The sequence below is a fragment of the Siniperca chuatsi genome, linkage group LG16, assembly GCF_020085105.1.
Source record: "Siniperca chuatsi isolate FFG_IHB_CAS linkage group LG16, ASM2008510v1, whole genome shotgun sequence".
NCBI classification, from domain to species: domain Eukaryota; kingdom Metazoa; phylum Chordata; class Actinopteri; order Centrarchiformes; family Sinipercidae; genus Siniperca; species Siniperca chuatsi.
This window is the reverse complement of record NC_058057.1, coordinates 17,385,577-17,399,827: the sequence shown is the minus strand read 5'-3', so window position 1 is coordinate 17,399,827 and position 14,251 is coordinate 17,385,577. Positions and strand designations below refer to the sequence as shown.

General features: G+C 39.4%; 1 protein-coding gene across 1 annotated transcript; it reads right to left on the bottom strand.

Annotated features, from left to right (window-relative positions):
• Positions 1–143: 143 nt before the first annotated feature.
• snx3 (sorting nexin 3) lies at positions 144–14,073 on the bottom strand. The gene is made up of 4 exons (XM_044168646.1): positions 13,865–14,073; positions 4,610–4,705; positions 4,185–4,309; positions 144–1,007 (listed from the first exon to the last, which is right to left on the bottom strand). Exons 1-4 carry the CDS (start codon positions 14,024–14,026, stop codon positions 902–904), a joined length of 489 nt encoding a protein of 162 aa, XP_044024581.1. The 5' UTR covers positions 14,027–14,073; the 3' UTR covers positions 144–901.
• Between the last annotated feature and the right edge of the window lie 178 nt (positions 14,074–14,251).

The window sequence follows — 14,251 nt, the reverse complement described above, 5'->3', positions numbered from 1 at the left end:
AGATTATGTATTTATTGAATAATAAATGGAATAATAAATTTAGGGTATCTGTAATGGTTGTGGCAGCTTGCAGTAGTTGATTATCAAATGTGGAGTGTTAGACAGGTCAAGAGTCCAAATCAACAAATGTAATTAAGCGTGGAGGCATTTCACCTATTTTATTGGAAAATCATCAAAATAAACAAAAATGGCACAGCAGTATACAAATCTCAAAATGCATATAGCCAGTAGAAATACTGCAGTTCCCTCTGTGTAAATTACTTATTTTTTGCTATAAAATCATTGCGACAACTGGGCAGGTGCTGGTTGATATACACACACGTGCTTCCTTTTGAAGACAGGATCAACTAAGTGTGATTTGAAAGTCAAGGCCCATCAAATATATATATATATATATATATGTGTGTGTGTGTGTGTGTGTGTGTGTGTGTGTGTGTGTGTGTGTGTGTGTAGTTGCTAGTTATGGTGAGCAACATGCTAGTATTGGATATATATGATGGCAAATGCTGTGGGTCTTTACAAGAGCTTTGCATACATAGAACGCTCATTCAATGTTACTATATAAATGAATATATTCAAGACATAGCTAAATGATAAATACATAATATATCCATGTTAGTGGCATTTCCAGACATAAAGACAAATTACTATAAATTACTTTCAACCACAGTTATGTGTCGAACATTCTTGACTCCAATTAGAAGGTGAAAACAAACACCGATCAGGGTCACTAATTAAACTAAAAGAGGCAGTGAACAATATTACTTTTTTTGGGGGGTTGTCATTTAAATGTTTATTGTCTGAGAGAAACCTGGAGTAGCGAAGAGAGCTTTGGGTTGTCGGGCCAAGCTGGGCTGAGCAGGGCCGAGCCAGACCAGGCCAAGCAGAGCCATCTTTTCTTTCAAGCTTGTCTTATTTTGGATGGGGTGTAGCTCTTGTCCACAGACTCGTCCTGTAGAAACATGTGCAGGCATCGTTCGTTCTGAGCTAGAGGGTGACCTGCCACTCTGAAACACACAAGGGCAAAAGACAAGGCTTGATGACGAGGAGATAACAGAGACATGAATGTACCTTTGGACACAAGAACACATAGAGATTGACGGGAGCATTGGACTAACTTTAAGGTAAGAAACCTGGGAGTTAAGGAATCACTTGTAATGTGGTGGAAGTGTGGCAAGAGGTCATTTAACGTTTTCAGTATTTAAACATGCGAGAGCTGCCACCTTTGTAAGTGTATTTAAATACTGGAGATTTAAAAAGAGATAAAAGAAATGGAAAGCAGTATAAACCAATTCTAGTGACATTCTACAGGTTTAAGGTAAGTTATTTCACTGATTTGCTAACTAAAGGCTGCACAATTACAACCATCTCAAACATCTTCCAATGTTTCAATCCTACATGAGCCTATAAATGCACCTAACAACTCTTAATTTATGCCCGGTGTCATCTCTCAAAACATGATACTCTTTAATCCTCACACCCTTAAAGACATAGAAACTGTAGCCTATTCTGTAGATAATTTTTGTTTTTTTGCCTTTATTTGATAGCTGACAGTGTAGACATACATGGTGCCCAATTCCATACTACATACTAATTGTTTACAATATGTACTTTATACTTATCATCATAGCATGTTGTTTTTGCAGTTTGTATACAATAAATGAACATACTTAAGTGTTTTATATTAACAGGAAATTATACAATACTCATCAGATGTCAATCAAACTAGAATGCCACTGCCAATTGACGTTTTTCCAAAAATATAAGTTATTTTTATTTTCTGGAGGTGTTCCTGGAGCCACCAACATCCACAATTAGATTTAATTTTCTCCATTTCCTTTGTGCAAAGCATTGTGGGATAATAGCGTCTATCAACTGCACACTCACAAAATAAAGGGTTTGCAGCATCCTGTTAGCCTAGTGGTTTAAAGCACCGACCATGAGCTGCAACGTCCCCTGTTAAGAGTCCAGCTGAGGACCTTTGTCGCATGTCATCTCTGTCTCCTCTCACTTCCTGTCATCTCTCTAGTGTCTCTATAATAAAAGGCACAAACTGCTGAATGAAAAAAACAGTTTTTTTTTTAGTATGCATACTAAGTATCCTTTATTTTGTCACTTTTCTAATGTGAAGACACAACAAACTCAAAACCTGCTTAGAGTTGGCGTATAGTATGGATTTGGGACACATGTTTTAACAGTCTCTGCAAATAGTGACACAATAATCAGTAATCAATGTGCCATTAATAAATCTAGTCAATGGTGATAAAGATAAAACTCTGCTTAGTGATGAAGAGGCTTACTGACATTTTGAACACTTTGACCATGTTTACTGAGTAGCAGTACAGGGACAACTGTAGATGTAAATAGATGATCGCTGTATGTGACATCAGCCACATAATTACTGTGCATTTAATATAAGTCTTACACACACTGGTTTACAAATGTGGATGTGTGGTTGTGGTCTTATTAGTTTATACTAGTACAAAATATGATTTTTTTCTCTCATCTCCAAACTATAAAACGAAAGAAGTGTCAATTAAAACTCATGGAGGGGAAAGACGCATCAACCCAGAATAAAATATACACAAGAGCTTCTGTAAGAGCTTCAACAACCAGTAAATTCGTGAAAGATGACATGTCTCGCCTAACTTTTTGACAACTACCATGTGAAATCAGTTTAGTGGAGCAGGTGGAGATGTTCTGTTTAAAAGGACATGAGTTAAGGTAAATTAGGTATTTCTTGGGGCTTCGGTGACTGAGCTTTTCCCCAACATCTATATTTATATCCTGGTATGATTTACTTTTTTAATCTTTTAAATGAATCTATACTTTATATCACCTTCATTACAGCTGTGGGTTATCACTACATCTAGAAAATACTGTATGTTTGGGGACTGTGTTTTCCTCTGTTATAGCCACTTCGACATCAGGCTTCCCTGATTGTCCCTTCAGATGACGCAAAGGAGCTTAACGAGAATGAGCCAGCGCACCTGAGACCCTAAAACATCTCATTTTTCAAACGTTAAATTTCTCAGACCAGATCAACATGATGACATTGTACATATGCATGCATCTTAACCTCTAATGGGAAATATTTTGGACAAATTAAGCCGCCCGGGGGAGGCATTCACAGGTCAAATACCAGGGCGATCACTGGCAATCAAGCTTGCCTCCAACAAACACTGTTAAATAGGTTTTTGGAAATGTTGACATTGAGGATAAGGTGCAGCAGAAACATGTGAAAATCTCAAGGCCTTGCTTGCTTTTTGAAGTGGGGATGTAAGCCCTTGTTTTTTACCTGAAGCATGAATTATGTTTGACTAGCCTAATCAAAAAGTGATGGTTATCTACTCTCCTCCTTCTCATTTGTTTCACAGTGACAATCATGTTTACCATTCCAAAAGATTTCCTCTTCACAATGCTCTCAATCACAGATGAAACAATGATGCCAGACACATCGGCCAGTATTAAGTCTGAACAATGATATGATCAACAGCAGTGTTTCATTCATAGGAAGCAAGTGGGGGAAAAAATCTTAATTACCAACACATTCTCATCTTCTTTAAAAAACATATTTATAGATTTTAATTTTCTCAACTGTCTTTGCGCACTTAATATTCCAACAGGAAACATTGATGCATTTGCACATGAAACAAAGATAATGGCCTAAGTCTGCAATCAAAGCAAATAATTACAATCACACTGTAACTTTTATTGTTCCGCAGCTGAAAATGGGGACATGCTGGATCAAAAATAAGCAGAGGTGCACACACCATCCCACAGAACCACGCGCTGTAATTTCAGCTGCAATTATCATAAATTACACATCAACAATAAAACAAATGTGGGAAAAATTATGTTGTGGGGGTGCGCCCTTGAGTCGTCTTTGGTTGTTCCTGTCCTTTGCGAGGTAATTATAAAAGAGAATTAAGAAGGATAGTGAGAAAAAGACCTGTCTGTCTCTGCAGGTTCAGTTTGTTAACAATATGAAGAGAAGTGAAAAAGTTGAATCTACTTATTGCACAAAGTGTTTCATTGTTCTTAAGAGTTAAAATACTACCTCGCTAAGGCAGAAGCTGCAAATGACTACGACTACAAAGACAAAATTGTAAAGAATAAATTGCTTTAACCTCACAAAATAGCAGAACAACGAAGAAAGACTGCAAAGACGTGGAAAGGCTTACTTGTTGAGAAACTGCTCCAGGCCCTGTCTCCGCTCCTCGATGAAAGAGTCATCAAATATCCCATCATCCCCTCGAAACGGAAGTTGCCGGATAAAAGCTTTTCCTGGGAGAGGTGGGACGACCACCTGAGATAAAAGAGCACCCACAGAAAATCATACAGCAGCAGTTAAACAGGCATAAATAACTTATTAATGAGGATTTTAGTGCTTACAATAAGAGTAAAACATTTTTAAAGAGATGGCTCAAAAAACTATGATTCTGCAGTGATTGTGTACAGTATGATCTGGTCATTCTGCTGAGCACAAAACAGAACATTTTTATATGCCACTTCTGAGGCTAAAAACTAGATGTGGTCAATGTTGTATGCTCATTTGATACGCCAAGTACTCAAAAACCTTTGTGTTGAGTTCACCTCAATGGCTCACCTTGCTCTCCCTCTCCAGCTCCGCTCTGAGCCACTCAAAGTCACTGTATCGCCTCCGTACACAAGACTCCTTCAGCTTGAAGATGGGTAGGTTGGTCTGTGGACACACACACACACACACACACACACACACACACACGTCACTTTAAAGTGTTGCCTTCATTTACTGAGTAACTTTCCTTAAAACCTTGTAGTTGTTACACAAATGGAAGAATAATTTTTCAAGAAATGACTGAGATTATCTTAATTTCTGTGTATCCACATTTAGCCAGTGCTTTTAATATACTGTAGTGCATGTAGGGCTGCAACTATTTACTATTTATTATTTTCCTTATTGATAAATCTAGCTATAATTTTTTCAAATCATTGTTTCGTCGGTAAAACATCAGAAAATAGTGAAAAGTGTCTGTCATAATTTCCAAGAGCCCAAGTTGACGTCTTTAAAATTGCTTATTTTGTCCGACCAACAGCCTAAAACCCAAATATGTTTAATTCACAATGATATAAATGAGAGAAAAGCGACAAATTCTCACGTTTGAAAAGCTGAAACCAGAAAATGTTTTGGCAGTTTTGCTTGATAAATGACAAACAATTAATCAACTAGTCAACCGATTGTTTTTTAACTGTTTCAGCTCTAACTAATCTGTAGTGTAGGGTATTTCATGCCACACTTCATTGCAATGTTTTCTTGGCTATTTTATGTAAGCTTTAATGCACAACAAGTTGTGCCGATATATTAATTCACACTTCCCTTTAGAGCTGAAAGAACTAATTGATTCTTCGATCGACAGGAAATTAATCAGTAACTATTTCAGCCAAAAATACCAAACAATTGTTTCCAGCTTCTCAATGGTGAAGATTTGCTGTGTTCCTTTGTCTTATGTTAAGTGAACTGGTTTTACACTGATACACTGATGGTCGGACAAAACAAGCAATTTGAAGACATAACCTTGGGCTTTAGGAAATTGTGATGGGCACTATTTCCTGACTTTTATTACAAAACGATTAATCGATTGAGAAAATTCATCATATTAATCGATAATGAAAGTAATTATTAGTTGCAGCTCTACTTCCCTTTGCATCATGGGACTGACTCCATTATTTCAGGCACACAAGAACACCTTGGCACGCATTGTCACATTTATACCAAACACCTTGTGTAATTAAAAGAAAGTTTGTTTTGGGTAATGTAATCAGTACAACCACCAATAAAGTTAGTTTCACCTGAGACTTAAATGGTAATGTTGTATTGTCGCTATAGTTACCTGTGGGTTAAAACACATTGAGCAATCTAAAAAGTTTAATATAGACCCCAATATAGATTTTTAACAGACAACTACCAACCAATCAGGGTTTGCACTTCCTGTGGGAATGGTATAAATAGCAAAAAAATTATCGCTAGAAAGCGGTAGGGAGAGATTAGGCCAACTTCAAGAAAAAGACAAAGGTGTTATTGCATTGGTTTTGGGCTTAGCCTTGTGTGACTTTATTAAAAGGAAAAGGAGGAAAAAGAACAAAAACAAAACAAAGACCCCTTCAAATTAAACTAAACTGAATAGAAAAATTGAACTGGCCTCCAGGCAAAAAACAACTTGTGTTTTGCTCATCAAGGTCTGTCACACTCAGAATGTTTTGCCATTTCTGTGTGTGTTTGTGTACGCCAATGCACAGATGTGTGTGTAATTCTGAGTTGCTGTTGACAAGCACATTTATTTATGTATTTATTTATTTATTTTTAAAGGGGAGATGTTTCGACATTGACAGAGAACATTGAGCAAACAGCGCACATCCCTGCACAATGCCAAACCTCTTCACTAGTTCTGACAGCACATGGCCATCCCTTGACAATGTACAAACAAGGGGAGAGTGAATGAGCATTTCATTGGTAAGCCACATTCACAGAAGGTCAGAATTCATGGAAGAAGGAATCACCAGAGCAAAGCAATTGAGCAAGTAGGTGCAGCATGAATACAGTGTGAGCAGCAGACTGATCGATGAGCAGACGACTGTGACTGTGTGCAGTAGAGGGGATGGAGAGTTAACTAGAAGGCTGAGTAAATGGCTGAACAAAAGAGAAAGGAGTGGGTGTACATGGTCATAAAGGAAGAGCAGAAAAACTGGAGGGGTTGGGAGCTTCATCTGGTCTATGCAGGACTAATTGAGGAGGAGGGAGAGCAAGAGTGGTCTTTTTGCTCTCATGGTCTCTGCCTTTCAGTCTTTTTCCTCTTTATTTCCCTTGCTCTGCAATAATAAGTCAGATTTTCTGCCCTTGAAGCTCCTCTTATAGAGTTTCAATGGGAAAAATGCAGGCGTTCGCTTTCTTCACTCTTTCCTCTGTCCTCTCCTCAGTCTTCAAAATTATGGATCCTACCCACATTTGGTTGGAAAGGGAAAACTAATTTGATAAAATCTTTATAATGACAATAATAGCTGCCTGTCAGCCAACATGACTGTGATTTCATGTTTGACTGTAAAACAAATGCTACCTGGGGAAATCAATAAAAGAGAATCCTGGTTTATGTCACAATATACACTCAGATGCCAGTTTATGTGGTAAACACCTAGCTAAAACTAATGCAGTCTAATGCTACAGCCCTGCAATGAATTCATGAAGGTTATAATGCTCAGTTTTTGAAACTGTTGTAGAGAGATGGTAATTTACTTGTATGGTTATTTTGGAGGATGCAAAATAATTATGGATTAGAACATCTAGACTCCCTATTTGAGTTCTTTTTTCAAGCAGTTCTTTATTATCTTCTGAGATAATTTTACTAACAGTTTGTTTCGGGTGTTTAGATGGTTTGTAACCCACATTCCCACTAATCACAAAAAATGGAGGGACATTTTATTTTTTTAAATTGTAATAGTGATAAATTTACAGCACAAGTTAGCACAAGCACTATTATGCTAGGCTCAGAGTACAGTATACCTACAGTAAAGTTATTGGGGATAATTTACCTCTTTACCCTCTGAAAATCAAGGGAGTCTGATCTGTGTCACTACCGACGTTTGACACAGAATATCTGGTAATGTGTGCGGTTTACAGATAAGATTGTGTTGTGTCCTATTTGAACATCACTGTGTTTATGTTATTCTGCTGGTGAAAATGCGGCCAAAACAGCAATATCTCCAACTGCGCAGGTAAAGAAAGAGGCAGAGAGAACTTGGAAGGTGAGACAGAAAGTACTATATGCATTTGTATGAGAGTGTGTGTGTCTGTGAAAGAGAGAGGGGTATTTACCAGCTGATAATTACATTACGTGTGTGACACCACCTGATGTCAAAATCTGTTAAGGTTTTCAAACTCTTAGTTAATTAGGCCCTAACTTCAGTGTTAGCTATAACATGAAAGCTGTTTCGCTCTCACCCTATGACACAAGTTTTGTTTCTTCACCACCACTATCCTCGCAGCCCTTTTTCTAAACAAACAAAACATTTTGTATCCAGTTCTTTCTGTGACCTTTGTGGTGCACGCACAGAATCAAAACACAGACAGAAACCAGACTTCGTTGTAGACATTAGCGGTCAACCGATATGGGTTTTCAATGGCCGATGTCGATATTTAGAGAGCAGGGTGGGGTACAGTATGTCAGTAGCTACGTCATTTGACTACATTATTCTATAAATTATAAGATAATATTAACACTAAATATACACCAATTAATCAGTCTATCAGTAGTAGACATCCAAAAAATAACTACCACAGCTGTTTTTAATAAGGTCAAGTTTACTGTGATTAAAACCTCAACACCAGTGAAATAACCTGGTTAAGATGACAGTTGCAATTATAGGAGTATTTGCTTACTATGATTATAATCAATTGGGTGCCTGTAAACTTACTCCCACTCTTTCCCACTGTCTTTATGTGACTCACCAGCCTTTACTTCTCTCCAGGTGAAGTTATCAATGAGCCCCTCACTCCTCCTCTTCCTCAGGTCACAGGAGAAGTGGATTATCTTAGCTTTATCACCCCAGTGCTCTAGCATTAACTCCACTCTCCCCTCACCACGGTCTGTCCCTGCTGCGTCATGTTACCTCACAGCATGGAGCGCTGCAAAGTTAATCCCCACCACAACAGATCACAGTTACAGGTAATCTGCCACCGCCGTGACTCTAATCCCATCATGTGCACACAGAAAACACTTAACCACGTGCAAGCACACACTGAAGTACATGAAGTATGCATGCACAGGTGTTAAGTATAAAGATTTGACCAGTCACACAGTTAACAATGTAAATATAATACCCAAAGCATTTGATCCTGTTTGTATACACACAGTCGAACCCGGACCCACTCATCTCTACACAATGAAGCTAGCAGTGAGAGTGTAAGGAAAGAAAGTCACCTGGCCTTTCAATGCTCTCGCCCTCACAAACCCTGTGATTAAGAGATTGGCCTTGCAGGACAAGGGGAGGAACAAAAACGACAGACCTGAAAAATGAGAGGTCTCTCTCTCTCTCTCTCTCTCTCTCTCTCACACACACACACACACACACACACACAGAAAGAGGCGGTGCGTGAGAGCTCTACAAGTCAAAGATCAGGTTTCCCTGGCCTCTGTTCTCTTCACGGCTGGTTAGAGGTTAGGGCCTGGGTGTCTCAACTTACTGGCCCCTGCAGTGATTGGGACATGGGACAAGCCCACACCCAGCCGGGTCTTAGCATTTCATTAATTGTCTAGAAAGGCACACTTTGCCTCTCTCATTTTCACTAAGGGACAGAATAAAAGATAAGAGAGCAAGGAAAGGAAGATGAAAGAAACTGAAGTTAGCAGAAGGGACAAATCTCCAAACTCAGAGAAAGTCAAATAAACACACAACTAAGGAATTAATGGTTATATTAAAAGCAAGCGTAAAAGAGAAAAGAGCATAAAGCTAGATGTACCTCCTTAAAAAGTAGACTACCTAGCTTCATTTTCCATTATGAGTGTGCAAGGTGCAATCTACACTCCTTAGGAAGAGCATGTGATTCATAATGTGAGGGACACAATACCTTAGGCTCATTGAAAATGGGTTGAAAAGAGGCAGAACCCTTAAAAACAGCGAGACACAGAAAGAGGGAGAGAGGGGACAAAGATCACTCATCTCCTGAGAGAATAGTTCAAGGCCACCATGCATTAGCTTTTAGCAGGATGGATTAAGTCAAGTTTGAGAGTGCGCATCCTAAACCTCCCCCATGCTCCCTTCTTACCCCTCCCATATACTCTCCTTTCAGAATAATAGCATAAAAAATAGCAACACAATACCATCTCATTGCATCATATTCCAAAATGGGGGGGAGAGAGAGACAGGGAACAAAAGCATTGGGGCTATAGGTCTTTTGCTTTCGCCTCTCCATGTACTCTCACACTCGTTCTCTCGCTCGCCGGCCCCTGCGGCCTGACAGCCTACCCTCTCTCCGACTCGCCTAGCTGGCAAAAAGCTGCTTTGTTGCCATAGTATCAACTCCCACTTTTGATACTGTCATTTCAAGTAGGATATGGTAGCCTTGATACAATATGTTCCCTATTTCCATTAAAATAGTTGTCGAAGAGGATGCTGTAGACTTTGGATTACACTTGACTGTGCCTGACAAGCGCCCCCCCACACACACACCCACTCCCCATCTCTCCCCATTTTATTAATGACCAAAGGCCCCAATGCCCAAATGGAAAAGAGAAAGAAAGAGAGAGGGAGAAGCTATGGGAGTAGAGAAGAGGAGGGGTAGAAGACTGAGTGAGAGTGAGCGACAGAGCTATAAGAGGCCTTTTATGTACTCCTATCCATAAACAAAGTGAGATCCCAAAGTTCGCTCCCCTGAATGTGCTCTCTGGATGAGATGGGAACCAACTAAACACAAGAAATTTTGATAATACCAAACCCCCTCCTCCCCCGTCACACACCCCAACTCCAACCCCCTATTTGCTGAGGGTCCAAACAAATACACTATGCTGCTTGAGGGGGTCCTCTCAAACCAGCAACCACCAGAAAAACATGAAGGTGATATGATAGAACTCTGCAGGATAACGGTCCATTAGGAACATGAAAAATATGTGCAGAGGCAGAAAAGGAAAACACCAAACCTACCAGCTTCTTGTGATCTATTAGCCATTTCAGAAACTACACTTAAAAAGAAGGGATTTAGATGAGAACAAAAATCCATTGTTTCAACACGACCCTGGACATTACAAGTCTGCTCAGGCAAAATGAGATATCCGCCTCCTTTCAATATGAACTTAGCTTCCACCTCTTTAAAACCTGACTGAAAGAAGTAGACTGATCCCATTGATTTTAAAACACAAAATGCAGGCCTGGTTGTCAACAAGTGACTGTGTAACCTGCCTCACAGCCACTGCAACCAGTTGGCTTCAGAAAATGATAATCCAATCATTATACAACTTGTTTCACCACTAACTTGATGAACTTTTGGACATTACCAATGAGTCACAAGACAAATGCATATGCTGACATGGATTTAAACAGTCAAGGCAGACTTCACAAGAATAAGCCCTTGCTCTGGTGTTTACACTATACAGTAAACCATATACAGATATTACAGGGACTTCAATAACCACTCTATGAACTAGGCAACTGACTGCACACAGCTGGGAGTGAAATGGGATAAGTGGGCAATGGGGTAAAGGCTAGTGAGGGGGTGGCTTTCTGCCCTCCCATCCATGGGTGAGTGGGGGTGGGGGGTGTAAGGATGGGGAATAAACGCTCCAGCTCCCCCACACCCTGGCCTGTTTCATTCTTCTCTTCTCTCAATGAGGGGATTAGGCAGACTCTCTCAGTGCGGCCATAAGGGCTCTCTCGATTTCGGATGGACAGCAGGACAGCAGTAAGAACAGGAGACAAGGGAATGAGTTCTAAACAGAAACTGTATAGCATAATTAGATGATAAAATTAAAGTAGTTCTAAATATTATAACTAAGACAGAAACAAGAAGGGCAAAGCACAGGCTATGCATTCCAGGCTGAGGCATTGTGGCTAACGCTCTTAACATGCTGGAGATGGAGTAAAATGCTTCTAAAGAAAGCTGAAGAAAGGAGGAGAGAAGCAAAGCAAAGTTGACACCACATTTGTTGAGAAGTGAGGGATGCGCCACTTATTCTGTGGTCTTATGCAAAGCAGGGTCACACAGGGCTATGAGGTGCACAATAATGCTGATTACACGCATATGCTAATTATTACACGCTAATCAAGTACAGTAGCCTTATATTCAACGCTAATGCCTGGAGACGGCTTCTCTTCCCTCAATCCATTTCTTTAAGGTAAAGGGAAACTATAAATACTTTAAGGCTGCTCACCAATCTAAAAACTCCAGGCCACTAACTACAGGGGTGTCAGTCAAGTGAAATGACAATTTAAAGATAAGAGATGAGGCAATCAGATGAGTCTAGTGACTGCCTGACAATTTCAGACTCTCAATACAGCCTGCACATTAAAAACGCATATAGTTCTGTAATGGCTCAATTTATGCAAAATTGTATGTGGTGACAGACATGATGAAAAATGAAAAAAGCAAATGTCTATGAAAAAAAACTTTTTTTCCCCTGTAACTTTCTCTTATGTTTGTGTCGGCTACATGTTGGATCGAGACTCTTAAACCTGATCATATTGTAATTGAACACTGAAACAATGCCTACTTTAAGCTTGTCAACTTTTCTTGACCTTAGAAACAGCAGTTGAAAGAAGAAAACAACCTCAGTGCAAGGTCCTCTAAATTGCTTGCTCTGGAGCTTCACATCCGTATCACACGGTCTTCATAAGCGCATGGAATTTGCTGAGTTTTCATTGAATTGTAGGTGTTAAAACTTTGCATTGTTCAGAGCACCTCTTCTCGCCCATGTTGGCCACGTTTGTACATCTACAGTTAAATGTAGCAAATTCCATCTGCTGATGAAGAACGTGTGATATGGTCGAAAGCTCCAGAACAAGTGGATAAGTGGACCTTGAGATTGTTTCTTTTTCAATAATTTTGTATTATCATTGTCTGCTGTGTGTTCATTCTTTGAAGTACAGTACTAGCAAAAACTGTCTAAAATAATTTTTTAAGCTGATTCAGCTTGATTTTGAAGTTGTGTGAGAAAAACGCACATGACACAGGATCTGTGTTTGGCAAAAGTTAGGATTGTCTAACTCTCCTCACTGATTGCTCAATAATGCCAAATTTCTGGACAGTATATAGCCAATAGTCTAAAATGTCACATTTAACAAGCATTTAGATAACAATCTTACATGTTTCTTTACGCAAGTATTTAGACCAACTACCTACTAGTTTACCTATTGTTGACAGGAACATCTCTAACAAGAAAAGCATTTGTTCTCCTCTAAAAGTTTTTCAGTAGAGTAGGAGGAAGGAAATGTGTCGTGGGGGGTGGGCGAGACTGGAGAGGATCAGGCAGTATGCTGCATCCTGTCTACAGTTCCAGAGAAGCTGACTTGCTGAGTTATGTTCCCCTTTGGCCTGGTACTGGAATACTACTTTAGATGACTTTTGATGAATAATCAGTCAGGGCAGGACAGCTACAAACTAAAGCATACTTAAACCAACCAGCATCCCCCACTAAAGTAACATTAGTATGGTGTGTGTATGGAAGGAGAGAGCTGAGCACTTGTTCACACAGGCCTACCGTCATGTTAGGTTTGACCAACGTTGTTATCTATTCTTTGCAGTCAGAAATGGGGTGTGGCTTGATGGAGTTCAGCTCTAAACTGTTCAGGAAGGCTTTAACTTTTTGGAGGAGTTATTTCATCATGACTTATGTGAATTGGTAAAACAGCTCCACTCAAAAATACTTGAGGCTAATGTAAACAAATCCCCTTCTCTGGCAGATCAATATTAGCAGTTAACAGTTATCGTGAAAGCAAACATTAGCTAGTAGGTTCACTTTACTTGTTAACATTGTTGTCAAAATCTCTCGATGACTTAAGTAACGTTTAGTCAAATAACTCCGGCTCAACGTTAACACCAGTAACTATCGTTAACTTATAATTTTAATGTCAAATAGCTAACCAGCAGTGTTAGCTAGTTTTGACGAGTGTTGCTAGCCTGCTAGCTAGCGTTGGCTAACTCGTTTCGCAATTAACGCTTTGCTCTTCTTAGATAATCATACACACATTTAAATATCTGTGATTGTATGCGCGTCTCTCTGACTGTAGCAATACTGATGTCAAGGAGTCATAACTTTCTTTGACTACAGGAAAAACGTTTCTTAGCTTAGGTAGAAATCTTAAAAGCTAACGTCATTAGCACTTGTTACTGCAGGCTCACCTTCAATCTGACTTCATACGTGGTAAATCTGCCCCTGCCAACCCCGATGGTCTCAGGGTTGCTCACATCAATCTCTAGAAAATTACTTGGAGGTCCGTAAGCGTCATTTAAGTTCTGAGGCTTAGAGAAAAGCCTTCTTGTATCAGCTATGGTATCAGCCATTTCTCTCCTGTCCCTCTAGCAGCTAGTAGTGATAGTGTTAAGTTAGCCAGTAGCCAGAATACAAACATGTACGTTCCTTTGCTAATCTTCAAAATAAAACATTTGGTGAATGATGTGTCCGCGTAATAAAAAAAAATATGGTAAAAAAGAGCACTACTTTAAGGGAGTGTCTGTATTTAATGATACTGCATATTTATATTCATGCTTTTTCACGCGACTTTATCT